Raw genomic sequence first — 14,946 nt, 5'->3', positions numbered from 1 at the left:
CCCCTCTCCCCCTTGAGAACATTCTGCACCCTTTCTGAAACACCCATTGCTCCACATTTGTCATTGCTGGGTTGCTTCTCTACATGGAATGTGTTGTTGCACTTTTTATGATCAACTCAGCCACACATCCTGATGGATACAGAAGAGAAAGAGATTCAAAGCAGGAAAACGTGCACCAGTTCCAAATCATGCAAACCACCCTCAATCAAATGTCTGTAAATAATAAACACTTTTTGACATGCTGAGGAATTACTGGAGATTTTGGTTGCCATGGTGCCAAATAATGCAAATGTTACAGTATTGCCTGGGCTTATGTGCACATCACATAGTTTCAATCACTGTATCATTCTGTACTTGTGTCTGAAACACTGACATGTTGTTCAAATTGTTCATTATACTCCAAAACCTCTGACTTATGGTTAATTAAACTAACATTTCTTTTTCTTTCAGGTTCTGAAGCAAGTTAAGTAGTCATTCCTTTCAGAATGTCACTTGCTTTGGATATGAAACTTAAGCAAATTACCCAAACACTAGAAAAACTAATAAGAGAAAGTGGCACAGGTGCTCACTGCTGCATCAAAACCAGACACAGCAATTGTGGTGGACCAACTGACCGATCAATCGCATTGATATCATCACTGGTAATGAAGGGGGAGTCAGCTCTATTTTATTTGCTACCCTGTTGTAGCCTGTATTCTGGATTATGCCTCTTGTAACACGTTTTAATGTTACATTACCAGATAAAATAAATGCAGGTATTTTAACAACTTACATCCTTAACATCTTGAGTGCCTGACTGTATTGTGTGTTTGGCAGAAATGTAAAATTATTAACTTCAGCATCTATATTATTGTGAACTAACTTTTTAATGTATTGAAATGTTAGTTGAACAGATTTAAGGGCTTATTACAGCCTTGATTTTCCCCTCATCTGGTTAGAAAAGGAAAAATGGATTAGATGCAATTCTCTTGTGAAATATCTTGCATTTTGTTTTCATGAATGACTGTAAGGTACAATGCACTGATGGCAAGAAATCCCCTGGTGGTGATGGTTTAGTTTTTCAAAATCACCTAATGGACCGAAAAAGGCATTGCATTTGTACATGTAATAAAATGTTCATTGTATTTGCAATGACAAACAAAGCACAGAACAGAAATGTTCCAAGGTGGTCTTCTGACTCTGCGTTGGAAATGGTTTTCTCAAAAGGTGCTTGGCTTCAATCTGGGAGAGAACCATCACATTTCACTCTAATGGTTGGCTGTGCAGCAATACAAACTGCAGTTTCACCCACCGCTACATGAGCCACACGTAAGATACACACAACCTTTCAAAACCTCAGGATGTTCCCAAAGGACTTTACAGTGAAGCACATTTTAAGTGTAGTGTTACCAGCTGATAGCAGTTTGCCTTGCCTAACATTACTGAGTGAAATCAGGCTTGATAGACCATCAGGTTTATTTTTCCATTTGTTTTCTTTAGTAGTCACACACTGAAAATACTCACGTTAAGCAGAAGAGCTGCTGTTACACCCGAATTGTGGGGGGGGGGGGGGTAGCAGCACCAACTCTTTTACACTAAGAACTATGTAAATGGTCTTATTTCTACGGGAAGGTGGTGGTATAGTGGTAATGTATTGAACTGGTAACTGGAGTCCTAGACTAACATCAAAGGGACTTTACTTCATATTCAGAGTGACAGACGGTAAAATTTAAATTCAATTGTAAAAAATCTGGAATTAAAAGCTAGTCTAATGAGACCATGTGTCAATTTTCATAACTGTCCATCTGGCTCACTAATGTCCTTTAGGGAAGGAAATTACCTGGCCTGCCTTACGTGTGAGGTCAGACCCACAGCGATGTGATTAGCTTTGAAATGCCCTTCGAACTGACTGAACAAACTGCTCAGTTCGAACATGGTTACTGATCAGTTATAATGCTGACCTTTCCAGCTATGCCCACATCCCCTGAATATTTTTTTTTTAAAAGTTCAACTATCAGAAAAATCCTCAATTGACTGATATCTTTGTAGCATCCATAAACACAGGTGAGGTGCCAGACGATTGGAGGGTTGCTAATGTTGTCCCCCCCGTACAAGAAGGGTAGTAAGGTAAGGGTAGAAAGCTACCTACAGTCCTGTGAGACTGACGTCAGTAGTGTGGAAGTTGCTGGAGAAGGTACTGAGGAATAAAATTTTTATATTTGGAAAAGAATGGGCTTATCAGTGATAGGCAGGAGAGATTGTGCCTTACCAACTTAGAGTTCTTTTAGGAAGTGACCAAGTTGATAGATGCAGGCAGGGCTGTTGATCTCCTATACATGGACTTTAGTAAGGCGTTTGATAAGGTTCCTTATGGTAAACTAATTGGGAAAATGAAGTCACATGGTGTGCAGGGTGTTCTAGCTAGGTGAATAAAGAACTGGTTGAGCAACAGGAGACAGTAGTAGTTAAAGATAGTTTCTTGAAATGAAGAAAGGTGACCAGTGGGGTCAGTGTTGGGGCCACTGTTGTTTGTAATATACATAAATGATCTGGAAGAGGACACTGTTGGTATGATCAGCAAGTTTGCAGATGACACAAATTGGTGGAGTAGCAGAAAGCATAAGGGACTGTCAAAGAATACAGGAGGATATAGATAGACTGGAGAGTTGGGCAGAGAGTTCAATCCAGGCAAATGTGAGGTGATGCATTTTGGGAAGTCTAATTCTAGAGCGAACTATACTGTAAATGGAAGAGCCTTGGAAAAATGTTGATGAGCAGAGAGATCTGGGAGTTCAAGTCCATTGTATCCTGAAGCTTGCTGCATAGGTGGACAGAGTGGTCAAGGCGGCATATGGTATGCTTGCCTTCATTGGATGGGATATTGAGTATGAGAGCTGGCAGGTCATGTTAAAATTGTACAAGACATTGGTTCGGCCGCATTTAAAATACTGTGTACAGTTCTGGTCACCACATTACCAAAAGGATGTGGACGTTTTGGTGAGGGTGCAGAGAAGGTTTACGAGGATGTTGCCTGATATGGAAGGTGCTAGCTATGAAGAGAGGTTGAGTAGGTTAGGATTGTTTTCATTTAAAAAAAGAGATTGAGGTCTACAAAGTCATGAAGGGTATAGACAGGGTAGGTAGAGAGAAGCTTTTTCCCAGGGTGAAGAATTCAGTAACGAAAGGTCACGCTTTCAAGGTGAGAGGTGAAAAGGTAAGGATACACGCAGTAAGTACTTTACACAGAGGGTGGTGGGTATCTGGAATGCGTTGCTTGCATTGCTAGCAGAGGCAGGCACGATAGATTCATTTAAGATGCATCTGGCCAGATGCATGAGTGGGTGGTGGGGAGCAGAGGGATACAGATGCTTAAGAATTGGGTTTTAGGTTTAGGCAGTGGATTTGGATTGGCTCAGGCTTGGAGGGCCGAAGGGCCTATTCCTGGGATATAAATTTTCTTTGTTCTTTGCAGTCTTTCAGATACTCAAAATCCTCAACTGGAGTCTTTCAGATTCTCGAATGTCAGTGGGGGGTCACTTTGATTTTGTTACAAATTCCTCCTGCAGTTGGTAGGGGGGGCTATACTGGGCTGCTTCTCAGGGAAGGTATCTGTTCACTCAATGTTACCTCCTTTGTCTCTTCATGAGACCCTTAAACTGCGATCCTAACTCATTTACTTCTGAGCTTGTGTTCCTTAAACTCATGAGATTCAGCAGCCTTGTCGGATGTTCTCCTCTCTGGCCCCTGAAAGACTTTTGATTCTGGGGCTATTTTCTTGCTAATGTCCAAGTCACAAAGGACTTGATTGCTGCTACCCTCCCCTGACTATCGTTGGGCCTTTTACAGGCCTTTTCCTTCTCAATGGCCAGCTTCTGTCTGAAAGAAATCTGCCCATTTGCTGAGCACCTGGATGGTTCCGCTTGTTTCATAGCGACACCTTGTTGCTACACAACTATCCTTTCTTCTTCTACCTTTGACTTTTGTTTTCTGAAGCAATGAACTATTCCCCTCACTTAGAGTCATCATACCAATCAGATATCCTAATCCAGTCCCGTCTGCCAGCACTTGGCCCATTTCCCTCCAAACACTTCCTATCCATATACCCATCCAGATGCCTTTTAATGTTATAATTGTACCAGCCTCCACCACTTCCTCTGGCAATTCATTCCATACACACACCACCCTCTGTATGAAAGATTGTCCCTTAGGTCACTTTTTATACTTTTCCCCTCTCACCCTGAACCTATGCCCTCTAGTTTGGGATTCCCCCACCTCCGGGAAAAGACCTTATCTATTTACCCTATCCATGTCCCTCAATTTTGTAAACCTCTATAAAGGTCACCCCTCAGCCTCCGACGCTGCAGGGAAAACAGCCCCAGCATGTTCAGCCTCTCCCTATAGCTGAAATCCTCCAACCCTGAAACATCCTTGTAAATCTTTTCGTGTTTTACAACATCTTTCCAATAGGAAGGAGACCAGAGTTGCGCATGCTATTCTAACAGTGGCGTAACCGATGTCCTGTACAGCCACAACATGATCTCCCAACTCCAGTACTTGTTTGCTTTTTCCAATTCTTGGTTTAATGTATGGAAAATTGGCACTTTTACAATGCAGTACTCCCTTAGTACAGCAGGTAGTGGGGAACATTGGTCAGTGTGCTTTTTATATTCAAGGCCCTGAACTGGGGCTTGAACCTCCAATTCTCTGACACGGGTGAGTGTGCTGAGTTGGAAATCTTTCTGTAGTCTGAAAGAGCTGGGGAATTCCAGAAGAAAAGCAAGGATGGGAGCAATTCCTTGGCTGCTGATCTTTCCATAGTTCTGCCATTATGATTATGAGCTGTATTTTGGTCAGCCCTTTTTTTAAACCAGTTGTCATAATCCCCCATATGTTTAAGCCCTTGTTTGTTTTCCTGACTCTGGTTATCTTGGACACATTATGCTGACTTTGCATTACCCTGCTGTGTTAGGCAGACATGTACTTCCATCCTCCATTATCCTGCCACAATATCCCTTTCTCCCTCTTCTCTGTCCAGTTTTCCTTTCAATTCATCATTGCAATCTGCCTCAGTCACTCCCCAAAGTAGTGAGTTTCACATTCTCTCTGCTCTGCACAAGAACATGTACCCAGCAAATTGTTCTTGGGAAAATGTCATTATTTTGCATCATAAGAAACCTTTTAAATTTGAACTATCCAGTGATGCTTGCTATGACCCTTTTTAAACAACTGTTTGGACATGTTACAGTATACAGTACCATCTAACCCAGAGATAGGCACTCTAACACTAGTTTTTGTATAACTATCTTCCCTGTATGACTGTAATAATGAGACTAAACTGTGCAAATTATCCAGTGTGTTCCTGAACATTGGACTGTGTACTGTAGGGTAGAGTATGGGTTTATTTTTGTTTGGAAGCTTTTGATGTTTAACTTGCTCCCAGTCAGTCCAATGAGGCGAAACTGCTGAGGGTTTACTAGAAATTCCCCTGCTTGGTGTTTTCCCAGCCCGTGTCAGCAATATCTTCAGAACACTGATGACCTCCTCATCACAACGTTGTCTGTACCCATCACAAGGGGATAAATATCTGACCTCCAATCTTGTACAAAGGCTAGAGCTCAGTGTGTGGAATGTTTACATCAGATCTCCTCTTCAGCTGGCCCACTAAAGGTTACAAAAGATGTTAAGGCCCTGAAAACATTTCAGTCATGTCTGGTCTCACCACAGCAGCTCCAGGCAGTCTGTGCAGCATTTTCTTCACCATCATGGGGATCAGGCCCTCCAGCCCAGTGCCATGAAATGGACTAGGTTGACTTTGAATTCTTTATATTACCATGGAAGGACTGTTACTCTGAACATTTTATTTCTTTACATTTCTGATTTATTACTGTGATTTTTACTGCTGGACATTTTATTTCATTTTTTTCCTAAGAATTTGTTCTGAATCTTTGTACCTCGGATGGCACTAAGTAGCAACTTGTAAACATCACTATACTTGTGATAATAAACCAAATTCAATTTAAAATCTTGAGAGACAGTGTAAATACAGCAGCCGTTTCCTGGATGAGGTCTAGTTTGGCCATTGAACTGCTAATCAGGACTGAATTCCAAAGAAAAATCAATAGACCTGAAACATTAACTCAGTTTCTCTCCATAGAGACTGCCAGATCTGCTGGGTTTCTCCAGCAATTTGTTTTTATTTCAGACTTCAAGCATCTGCAATCATTGTTTTACAATCACAAACATAACTTCACAGGATTGTATTTGAAAGATTTCAGACCTGAAACTCTTAAAAGTCTTTTTGAAAACAGTAATTATACTCAGTGTAGGCGACAGTGCAGAGAGTATCCCTTCTGCAGTTCTCAAGGTGGAGTCAAGAGTTCTTACAGCACAGATACAGACCCCCATTGTGGACATGTTGGTATTCAAGTTAGCTGATGGCTATACTTCTAACAAAGTGTAAGAAAGGTGATTCCAGAATGTAGACTGAAACATCCAAAGGTAGGGGGAGAAGAGACATGCTTGGATAAAAATGTTCCCTTGTGCTTTCAAGTGGTGGGGGATGCTGGGAGAGAACAGGTTGTCTAAATAAGTTTGTAACGTGTAGAATGCTTATAATGAGTTCAACAGCAGGCTGTTTGGGGCTAGATAAATGCTGCACTCAACTGCTGCCATCTGAGCAATCTATCGCAGAGACAAGGTCAGGGGCGGACTGTAGTTAGTCAAGAAAATAGCCACTGCCTTCAAGGGGTGATTAGGGACAAATACTGGCCTTGACATCCCATGACTGAATTTTAACCAAGTACTTATATAACTATCTTGATTTTGGATTGGAAGGGGGTGTTTTTTTTTAAACCTTGGAAAGTTTCAGGTTCGTGCACAATTAAACATTTGTTCAAACACTATTTTAGATAACGACAGAACATCAGGAGGTGCAGTTAAACCTCGACAATAAATGCACCAAGGTTCCACAGGGGTGTTTTATACTGAACAGGACTCCAGCCCCACAATACAACTCACATTTATTTGAGAGATGTTAATGTAACAATTGTCACATTAAGAATGTTGTTCTCATCTTAGATTATACCATCTATTTAATAGTGGCTGGATTTCCAATGACTGTAAATATCACTAAATCAAACAAGTATTAATCTCGTAATAAACAGTCCTAGTACATTCACTTCTTAAAACGGTGTGAATACCTGAAAAACAAACATTAGCCACATAAATAAATACCTTCTGCTTTTGGTTTGAGCCACACATTGAAGTACGTTGTGTTAAATGCGATTCCAGGTATAGCCTTCGAAATTGTCTGTGAATCTACTCCACGTGGCAAAAACAAATCTGACAACTCACTTTATTCAACCTGGCATCTCTAGCTCTAATCTTGTGGCTGGGTACAGTCATAGATTGACAAACATTTGTTCTCCCTGATGTGCAAAATCATAAATTCCGATTGTAGAACACTCCTTAAATCAGTGTTGATCAAAGAAAGAAATACAGGAACATAATTCCCAAAAAGCACTGCTGGTTTTCAGTGGGGTAGCTATAGCCTCCTCAATGCTACAACCCCAAGATGGCGAGAGAGAAGGCAGTCTTCCGTATCAAGTGTTTACAGTCCAAGGTTGAGCTGGACTGTTCTGACTTCTGCTTCTGACTCTACCAAATAGCTGCTCCCAATTGCCCCAGAAAGTGAGTATCTAGTCTCTTATTTTTAATGAAAGTCACCTTAACAGACGGAGGTCAGTTGATGGGCACTGACAATAGACATTTAAGTCATTTGTTTCCCTTTAAGTTAATTGCTTCCTTATTTAAAAAAAGGGGCACTTTGATGACACTAATGAGACAATCTAGTGTCTCCTCATCCTTAGACAAAGGTTAAGCAGCTGAATGTTGGACGGATTTCAGATATTTTTTAGCTCCTTGCAGTACACAATTACTGCTGGTCATCAGTAGACTGTCTCACTAGGAGAGAGAGTTTACCATTAGCATGAATGAGCATGCAACTGCATCACTCAGAACTGTATCAAAACAAGGGTTTTTTGGGGGGCAGGGTGAAATGTGGAATTTACACAAATTTGTGCGTTAACCTCATGAGAGAAAGACAAAAGCGGAGAGGTGCCTCGATTGTCCCCCCCACTCAATCAACGGCTGTCAGTTGATCAACTGTGTGTGTGTGCGCGCGCGTGTGTGTCAGGGTGGCAATGTTGTCGAGTACTGCTGTAATAAGGCTCCATGGCAAGGGTTACACACTCTCACAGGCTGGATGGAGGAAGGTAGCGGCAGCTCATTGACGGCGCACTGACTGCAGACGATGGTAAGGCAATTGCTGCAGCGTTTCTGTAAAATAAAAAAAAATCACAGCCGTTGTTTAAATCCACAGAAAATGATCCAGCTTAGGTCATCAGGGCGTGGGTGTGACCCAGTTAAGAACTAGTCAGGGTCTACATCACCATCTTTAATAACTGGACTGGGTAAAGTCTGGTCTGAACTAGCGACATGATGATTAGAGGAGCTGACATTTCCTTGGGTCAAGTATTTAAACAACACAAATAGGAAGGAGGACGGTTTGGATGAATAGTTATAGTTAAGGGACAGATTTAGAATTCACTTACAATTCAATTGCTTTATTAAAAGTTGGAGTTTTTTTTAAAGAAAGGGGAAGTTCAGTAAAAGCGTACAGAGGAGAGAACAGAAAAGTGATTGCAGCCATGTGAAAGATTACTGTGCCCAACCTGCAGGAGGCAATGGCACTATGGGCTGAAATATCCAAAATGTCTTAGACTATCATAAAATCCCTACAGTATGGAAGCAAGCCATTCGGCCCATCAAGTCACACCACCCCTCCAAGGAGATGCATCCCATCTGGAGCCCCCATCCAATGGCTATCCCTACAACACAGCATTGCCCTGAACACTATGAGCAATTTAGCATGGCCAATTCACATAACCTGCACATCATTAGATTGTGGGAGGAAACCAGAGCACGTGGAGGAAACCCACCGGGACATAAGGAGCATGGACAAACTCCACACAATCACCTGAGAGTGGAATCGAGCCTGGGTCCCTGGTGCTGTGAGGCAGCAGAGCTAACCACTGAGCCAGCGTGTCACCCACATCCCAGTGGCATTTCCTGTGTTCCCCCCACCCCCTGGTTTATCAGCGATTTACGTATATTGAAAGCTCAGGTGTGTTTTGATGAAGGACACACTGCATTGGCCTGACTCAGGGTGCTCGAACTGAAAGCTCGAGCTTTCCCCCACCATCCAACTCGGATTCCTTATATTAAAGCATTATATAAGTTAGGGCACTGAGCCACGTAAAAGGGCTATTTCAAGGGCAAATTGGGATGTGTAATAATGCTGGCCCAGCAACACCCAGGTCCCCAAATAAGTGACTAAACAAAAACAAAACTATTAGGACAACCACCCAACCACTTCACTGAAGAGAAATGTTTAAAGGAGCAACTGAAAATAAAATGAGGAAACAAGGTAGTGAGACCGGGAGGGGTTCCAGAACCTGTGACCTTGGTAACTGAAGACAAGCACTAAAAACAAGATCCAGGATGTAGAAGAGGCCAGAGGAAATGACAGAACGGGAAACAGGGCTAGGTCACGATGGGGGGGGGGGGGAGGGGAGGGGAGGGGAGTCTGAAGTCAAGGGTGAAAGCTTTTAAAAATCAGGATATTACCACATCAAGCAGTCACTGTCAGTTGGTGAGCACACAGGTACAAGGGGAAAAAGGACTGGGGAGATTTCAAATGCTGGCAGCAGTGGTTTGGACATGATAATGAAGAATCTACCTTCTCCCTGGTTACTGAGGCTTCCTCTTGGCAGAGTTTGCAAATTGTATTCTGCTTTTCCAGTACTGACCAGTCAGGTTCCTGTGAGACACAATGTGGACAGTTATAAAAACCAGCCTCTTAGGAAAATGTACAAAACTGCAAGGATTGTAACACAGAAAAAAATTACTAACCTTTTCTGCTTCTGTCACTGTGTGCGTGCTTGACCTGAAAACACATGAAAGATAATTTGCATTCAGTTACAATTTTCACAATCTATCAATTATTGAGCTCATTATGTAAAGAAAGTTTACAGTCCTGTGGTGAGCTGGCAGGTGACACTGAAAAAGGGGGAAACAGAGGTGGGAGGGTGGGGTGGGGCAGGGGAGAGAGATTCACATAGGGGCAGAGACACAGACAGACACAGAGGGATAGAGACCGGCAGAGGAGCGAAGATTATTTATTTCTTTACAGTTTTGTAGGGGCATTGACATAGGATGAAAAAATATGAGAGGAGAAAATTAAATTTACTTTTGTGGTAGTGAGAGTTCTTTTAGCAGCTGGACACAGGAAGGTGATGGCCTAGCAGTATTAACACTGGATTGTTAGTCCAGGGGCCCAGACAGTGCCCTGGGGATCCAGGTTTGAATCCCACCACAGCAGGTGGTAGAATTTGAATTCAATAAAATATCAGGAATTAAGGATCTAATGATGACCACAAATACATTGTTGATTGTCGGATAAACCCATCTGGTTCACTCATGTCCTTCAGGGAAGGAAACTGCCATCTGTACCTGATCTGGCCTACAAGTGACCTCCAGACCCAGAGCAATGAGGTTAACTCTTATCTGCCCTCTGGGTAATTAGGGATGGGAAGTAAATGCTGACTTAGCCAGCGATGCCCATGTCCCACAAATGAGTAAAAAAGGCAAAGAGGAAATTCCACCTGGAACATTTCACCTCTCTCACTTTCAGAACCAGTCAGTTCTCATTTTTACATGTGGATTGAATTTTGATAAAAATAATTAAGATATGTTGAATTGATTTTTGACCATTGGTTCAGACTGATGAATGCTTTCAGTCTGGATGGTGTTAGTGAGACAGTTATAGAAGGAGTCTAGATTAGAGTGGTGCTGGAAAAGCACAGCAGGTTGGGCAGCATCCGAGGAGCAGGTAAATCGACGTTTCGGGCAAAAGCCCTTCATCATGAACGCGATTTTCCTGCTCCTCAGATGCTGCCTGACCTGCTGTGCTTTTCCAGCACCACTCTAATCTAGACTCTGGTTTCCAGCATCTGCAGTCATTGTTTTTACCTAGTTATAGAGGGAGCTGCTGACAGTGGGAATCCTGCTCCCAATGTTGTTCAGTTATTCCTCAAACCACCTTCCTCTACAAAACCTATTATCATTGCATGACGGTCAACCATTCTGCAACATAGAAATAAACACCTCTACACTTTTTATAAACACAACACAGTGTATGTCAGAATACCTCCTGCGTTGGTGCATTCCATTTGAAGGTTTATTCTTTCCTACTTCCTGGAGTCTCTTGTTTGCTTCCCGAAGTTGTTCCAATTCCTGCCAGAAACAAATGGTCAACAAAACAAAACAATCGACTGGGGAATAAACAAAAGCCGTTTGCAAACGCAGCAATGATACAGGAATTTTTTTTTTTTTTAAAAACTTCACTCATTGGACCTGGGCGTCACTGACTGGGCCAGTATTTATTCCCCGTCCCTAGTTGCCCCTTAAGAAGGTAGGGGGGGAGGGGGTGAGCTGCCTTCTTGAACCGCTGCAGTCCATGTGCTGTAGGTAGACGCACAATGCCCTTAGGGAGAGAATTCCAGGACTTTGAGCCAGCGACACTGAAGGAACAGCGATATATTTCCATATCAGGATGGTGAGTGGCTTGGAGGGCAATTTGCAGGGGGTGGCGTTCCCATGTATCTGCTGCCCTTGTCCTTCTTGATGGTAGTGGTCATGGGTGCTGTCTAAGGAACTTTGGTGAATTTCTGGAGTACATCTTGTAGATGGTACGACAGTTGAGTTTCTTGTCAAAGATAACCCCCAGAAAGTTATTTGCCACGTGACAAGCCCAGCCTTGATACTGTCTGGATCTGTTGCATTCAAATCTGGACTGCTTGGATATAGGAATGTCAATCCTGCTGATCCCACCTGGTCAATAAAGGTGACGGATGCAGTTAGTGTTCAGGTACTAGCCTGGCCAGATAATGGGCAGGTTGAAAATCTACTTAATATTCATCTTTACAGCATTTCAGAACTCAGTAATGCTTTTCACTCAATTACACCCCAACTGGTAACTGACACTTGCTTGAGTGTGCAGTTTCCACACTTTCCTGTGAAGCAGCACCATCTAGGAGAAGGCCAGCCACACACTGGAGTCAATGTGCACTCCCTCCAATACTGCTGTCCCCCTCAGTAGTGACAATGAGGTACACACTACAGCAGCTCCACCATCATCACCATAACGTTCACAGCATCAATCACTCGAACCACAGCTTGTCCCTTCATGTGGCACTTGTATTGATACAACATAGAATCCCCAAGGTGTGGAAGCAGGCCATCTGGCCCATCATGTCCACAACGGCCCCTCGAAGAGCAACCCCCCCCAACCCTATCCCTGCATTTCCCATGGCTAATGCACCAAGCCTGCACATCTTTGGACCATGGGAGGAAACCGGAGCATCTTGAATATAATCACATTCCAACAAGACTGTGTTTCAAACAGCAGGCAGCACCAAGGTGTGCAGAGAAATATTGAACCTTTGGTGACCAGTTTGAATCAGAAAATTAGGGCTGAAGGACAGTACTAAAGAGGTGGAGTGGAGAGGTTTTCGAGGGAATGCCACAGCATTGGAAAAGGTCATGAGGTGTTACCTGCCAGAACTGAACATTCTGAATGTAAGTTTGCTCGCTGAGCTGGAAGGTTCATTTTCAGATGTTTCGTCACCATACTAGGTAACATCTTCAGTGAGCCTCAGGTGAAATACTGGCGGTATGGACCGCTTTGTGTTTAGGTTTCCTTGGGTAGGTGATGTCATTTCCTGTGATGTCTTTCCTGTTCTTTTTTCTCAGGGGTGGTAAATTTAATGACCCTAAGAGAAACAACAGGAAATGATATCACCAACCCAAGGAAATCTACACACAAATAAAATGTGGGCCATACCACCGGTGCTTCACTGAAGATGTACCTAGTGTGGTGACAAAACGTCTGAAAATGAACCTCCCAGCTCAGCGAGCAAATCTACATCCAGAACCTCAACCTGAGCTACAAACTTTCTCAAAATTCGCTCGAACTGAAAATTCATTCTGCTCCTATTAACATTTGAGCCCAATTCAATGTCTTTATTGATCATTTACCTTCTGCATATTGGCCATTTGTTGCAGATTTCTCTTGACTTGTTCTACATCATTATCACAAATGGAATCATTGTGTAAACCCGATCTCTGCTCCTTCAAACACGTTTCCAACTGGGAACTGTAGAAAGAAAGAATGCAATCAGACTGAGTGATGGAGAAACCCTTTCAATGGTTTAGTTTGACAACAATAATTTCACAAAGGGGTCCCAGCTTTGAGTTGGCATGAGATCCAGAGCTAACAAAAAATAGCAGCACGGGGACAGGTGAAAACAGCAAACCAACTGGACAGGTTTCCAAATTAGATTTCCATCCAAAAGTGGTAACTTGAATGTTAGCCTTCATCTCAAAGTCTGGAATATAAAAGGCAGGGAATGACACTCAAACATTTCATCAAATCCCATCCTGCCGGAACACGGTTCAGTTGTGAGATCTGACCTGGACAGGAGTTAAATGCAGATTCAAAGGTATTGGAGTAAAAGGGTTAAACTACGATAATGAATCGCTCAACCACGTGTCCCAAAGACTTTAGTTTGAACAGCAGTCTGATCTAAACGTTTACAATGACTGTATCTCCCAATCGGTCACCCAGATCGATCCCAGGGATGGAGGGACTGTCTTATGAGGAGAGGCTGAGCCTGTACTAAGAGTTTAGAAGAAGAGGCAACTTTATTGAAATATACAACATTCTTAGGGGACTTGACAGGGGAGATGTGGACAGCTTGCTTCCCCCTGTTGGAGAGTGTAGGACCAGAGGGTATCATCTCAGACTAAGGGGTCACCCATTGAAGACAGAGATGAGGAGGAATGTCTTCTCCCCAAGGGGAGTGAATCTATGGAATTCTTGACCGCAGTGGGCTGTCGAAGCTGGGTCATCATGTACATTCAAGGCGGAGATTTTTAATCAGGAAAGGAATCAAGAATTATAGGGGGCGGGGGAGAAGAGAGAGGCAGGAAAGTGGAGTTGATGAGCCATGTTCCCATTGATGGTGCAGCAGACTCAATGCGCCAAATGGCCTATTCCTGCTCCTCTGTCCTTTGGTATCATTTCCAACACAGTGGTGGAATTCAGAAAAAAGTTATGTTGGGGTTTGGATGGAAGGTGATTGATCTGAAACAATAACTGTGTTTCTCTCTCCACAGACACTGCCAGAGCTGCTCTTTCCAGCATTTTCTGTTCCTTCATCCTTTAAAAAAGGCAACTCGGTGATATCAGAAAGCACAAATTGTTTTTGGTGAATGAGACAGGAACAAGAATGCATACAGTGTGGAAACAGGCCATTTGGCCCAAAAAGTCCACACTGACCCTCTGAAGAGCATCCCACCCAGACCCATCTTATCCCTGCATTTCCCATGGCTAACCTACCTAACCTACACATCCCTGGACACTATGGGGTAAGCTAGCATGGCCAATCCACCCCGGCCTGCACATCTCTGGACTGTGGGAGGAAACCAGAGCACATGCGGACACGGGGAGTGTGTGGACACTTCTTCACAAAGTGGGGATAATAAACATTGATCCTTTCACCCTCTTCCCCAAAATCCACCAGGTCGGTTGGGGGGGGGGGTGCATCAACACAAAATTTCACATCTATTGATTTTTTTGTTCGCTGGAAGAGCTGCAGATGGGAGACCTGCAGATGACACTAACATATGGATCAGTCACAAATCTCAGTGAATGCTGGACCATGTTAAATGGACTGAATGGTCTCAGCTCAGTTGGACTGACAGTGACTGGTGGGCAGGGTCATGGAGACATCACGGACAGAGACCCACAGAAAAAGGACCCCCAGCAATCAAATAAACAGAGTG

The 14,946-nt window shown here is 43.1% G+C and overlaps 2 protein-coding genes across 6 annotated transcripts in view; one reads left to right on the top strand and one right to left on the bottom strand.

The window, feature by feature from the left end:
- grsf1 (G-rich RNA sequence binding factor 1) overlaps positions 1-1,316 on the top strand; it is a 35,336-nt gene extending 34,020 nt beyond the window's left edge. The window contains exon 10 of the mRNA XM_043674474.2: positions 451-1,316. Within this exon, the coding sequence (XP_043530409.1) occupies positions 451-467 (17 nt within the window). The 3' untranslated portion in view covers positions 468-1,316. The remainder of the gene's footprint in view (positions 1-450) is intronic.
- Positions 1,317-6,116: 4,800 nt separating this feature from the next.
- LOC122539525 (protein RUFY3) overlaps positions 6,117-14,946 on the bottom strand; it is a 70,853-nt gene continuing 62,023 nt past the window's right edge. For 4 of the 5 annotated variants that reach the window (XM_043674475.2, XM_043674476.2, XM_043674477.2 and 1 more), the window contains 5 exons: positions 13,138-13,255; positions 11,249-11,334; positions 9,952-9,985; positions 9,779-9,859; positions 6,117-8,316 (listed from right to left, as the gene is read on the bottom strand). In XM_043674475.2, coding sequence (XP_043530410.2) covers positions 8,170-8,316; positions 9,779-9,859; positions 9,952-9,985; positions 11,249-11,334; positions 13,138-13,255 — 466 coding nt within the window. In that variant the 3' untranslated portion in view covers positions 6,117-8,169. Of the gene's footprint in view, positions 8,317-9,778; positions 9,860-9,951; positions 9,986-11,248; positions 11,335-12,841; positions 12,873-13,137; positions 13,256-14,946 lie in introns of those variants that run through there. The other variant, XM_043674479.2, reaches the window with a different exon arrangement.

Source organism: Chiloscyllium plagiosum, unplaced genomic scaffold (assembly GCF_037043375.1).
Source record: "Chiloscyllium plagiosum isolate Xiang-an unplaced genomic scaffold, Cpla_swu_hap1 HiC_scaffold_36, whole genome shotgun sequence".
NCBI lineage: Eukaryota > Metazoa > Chordata > Chondrichthyes > Orectolobiformes > Hemiscylliidae > Chiloscyllium > Chiloscyllium plagiosum.
Note: the sequence above shows the minus strand (reverse complement) of the source record. Positions and strands in the feature narration are given on the sequence as shown.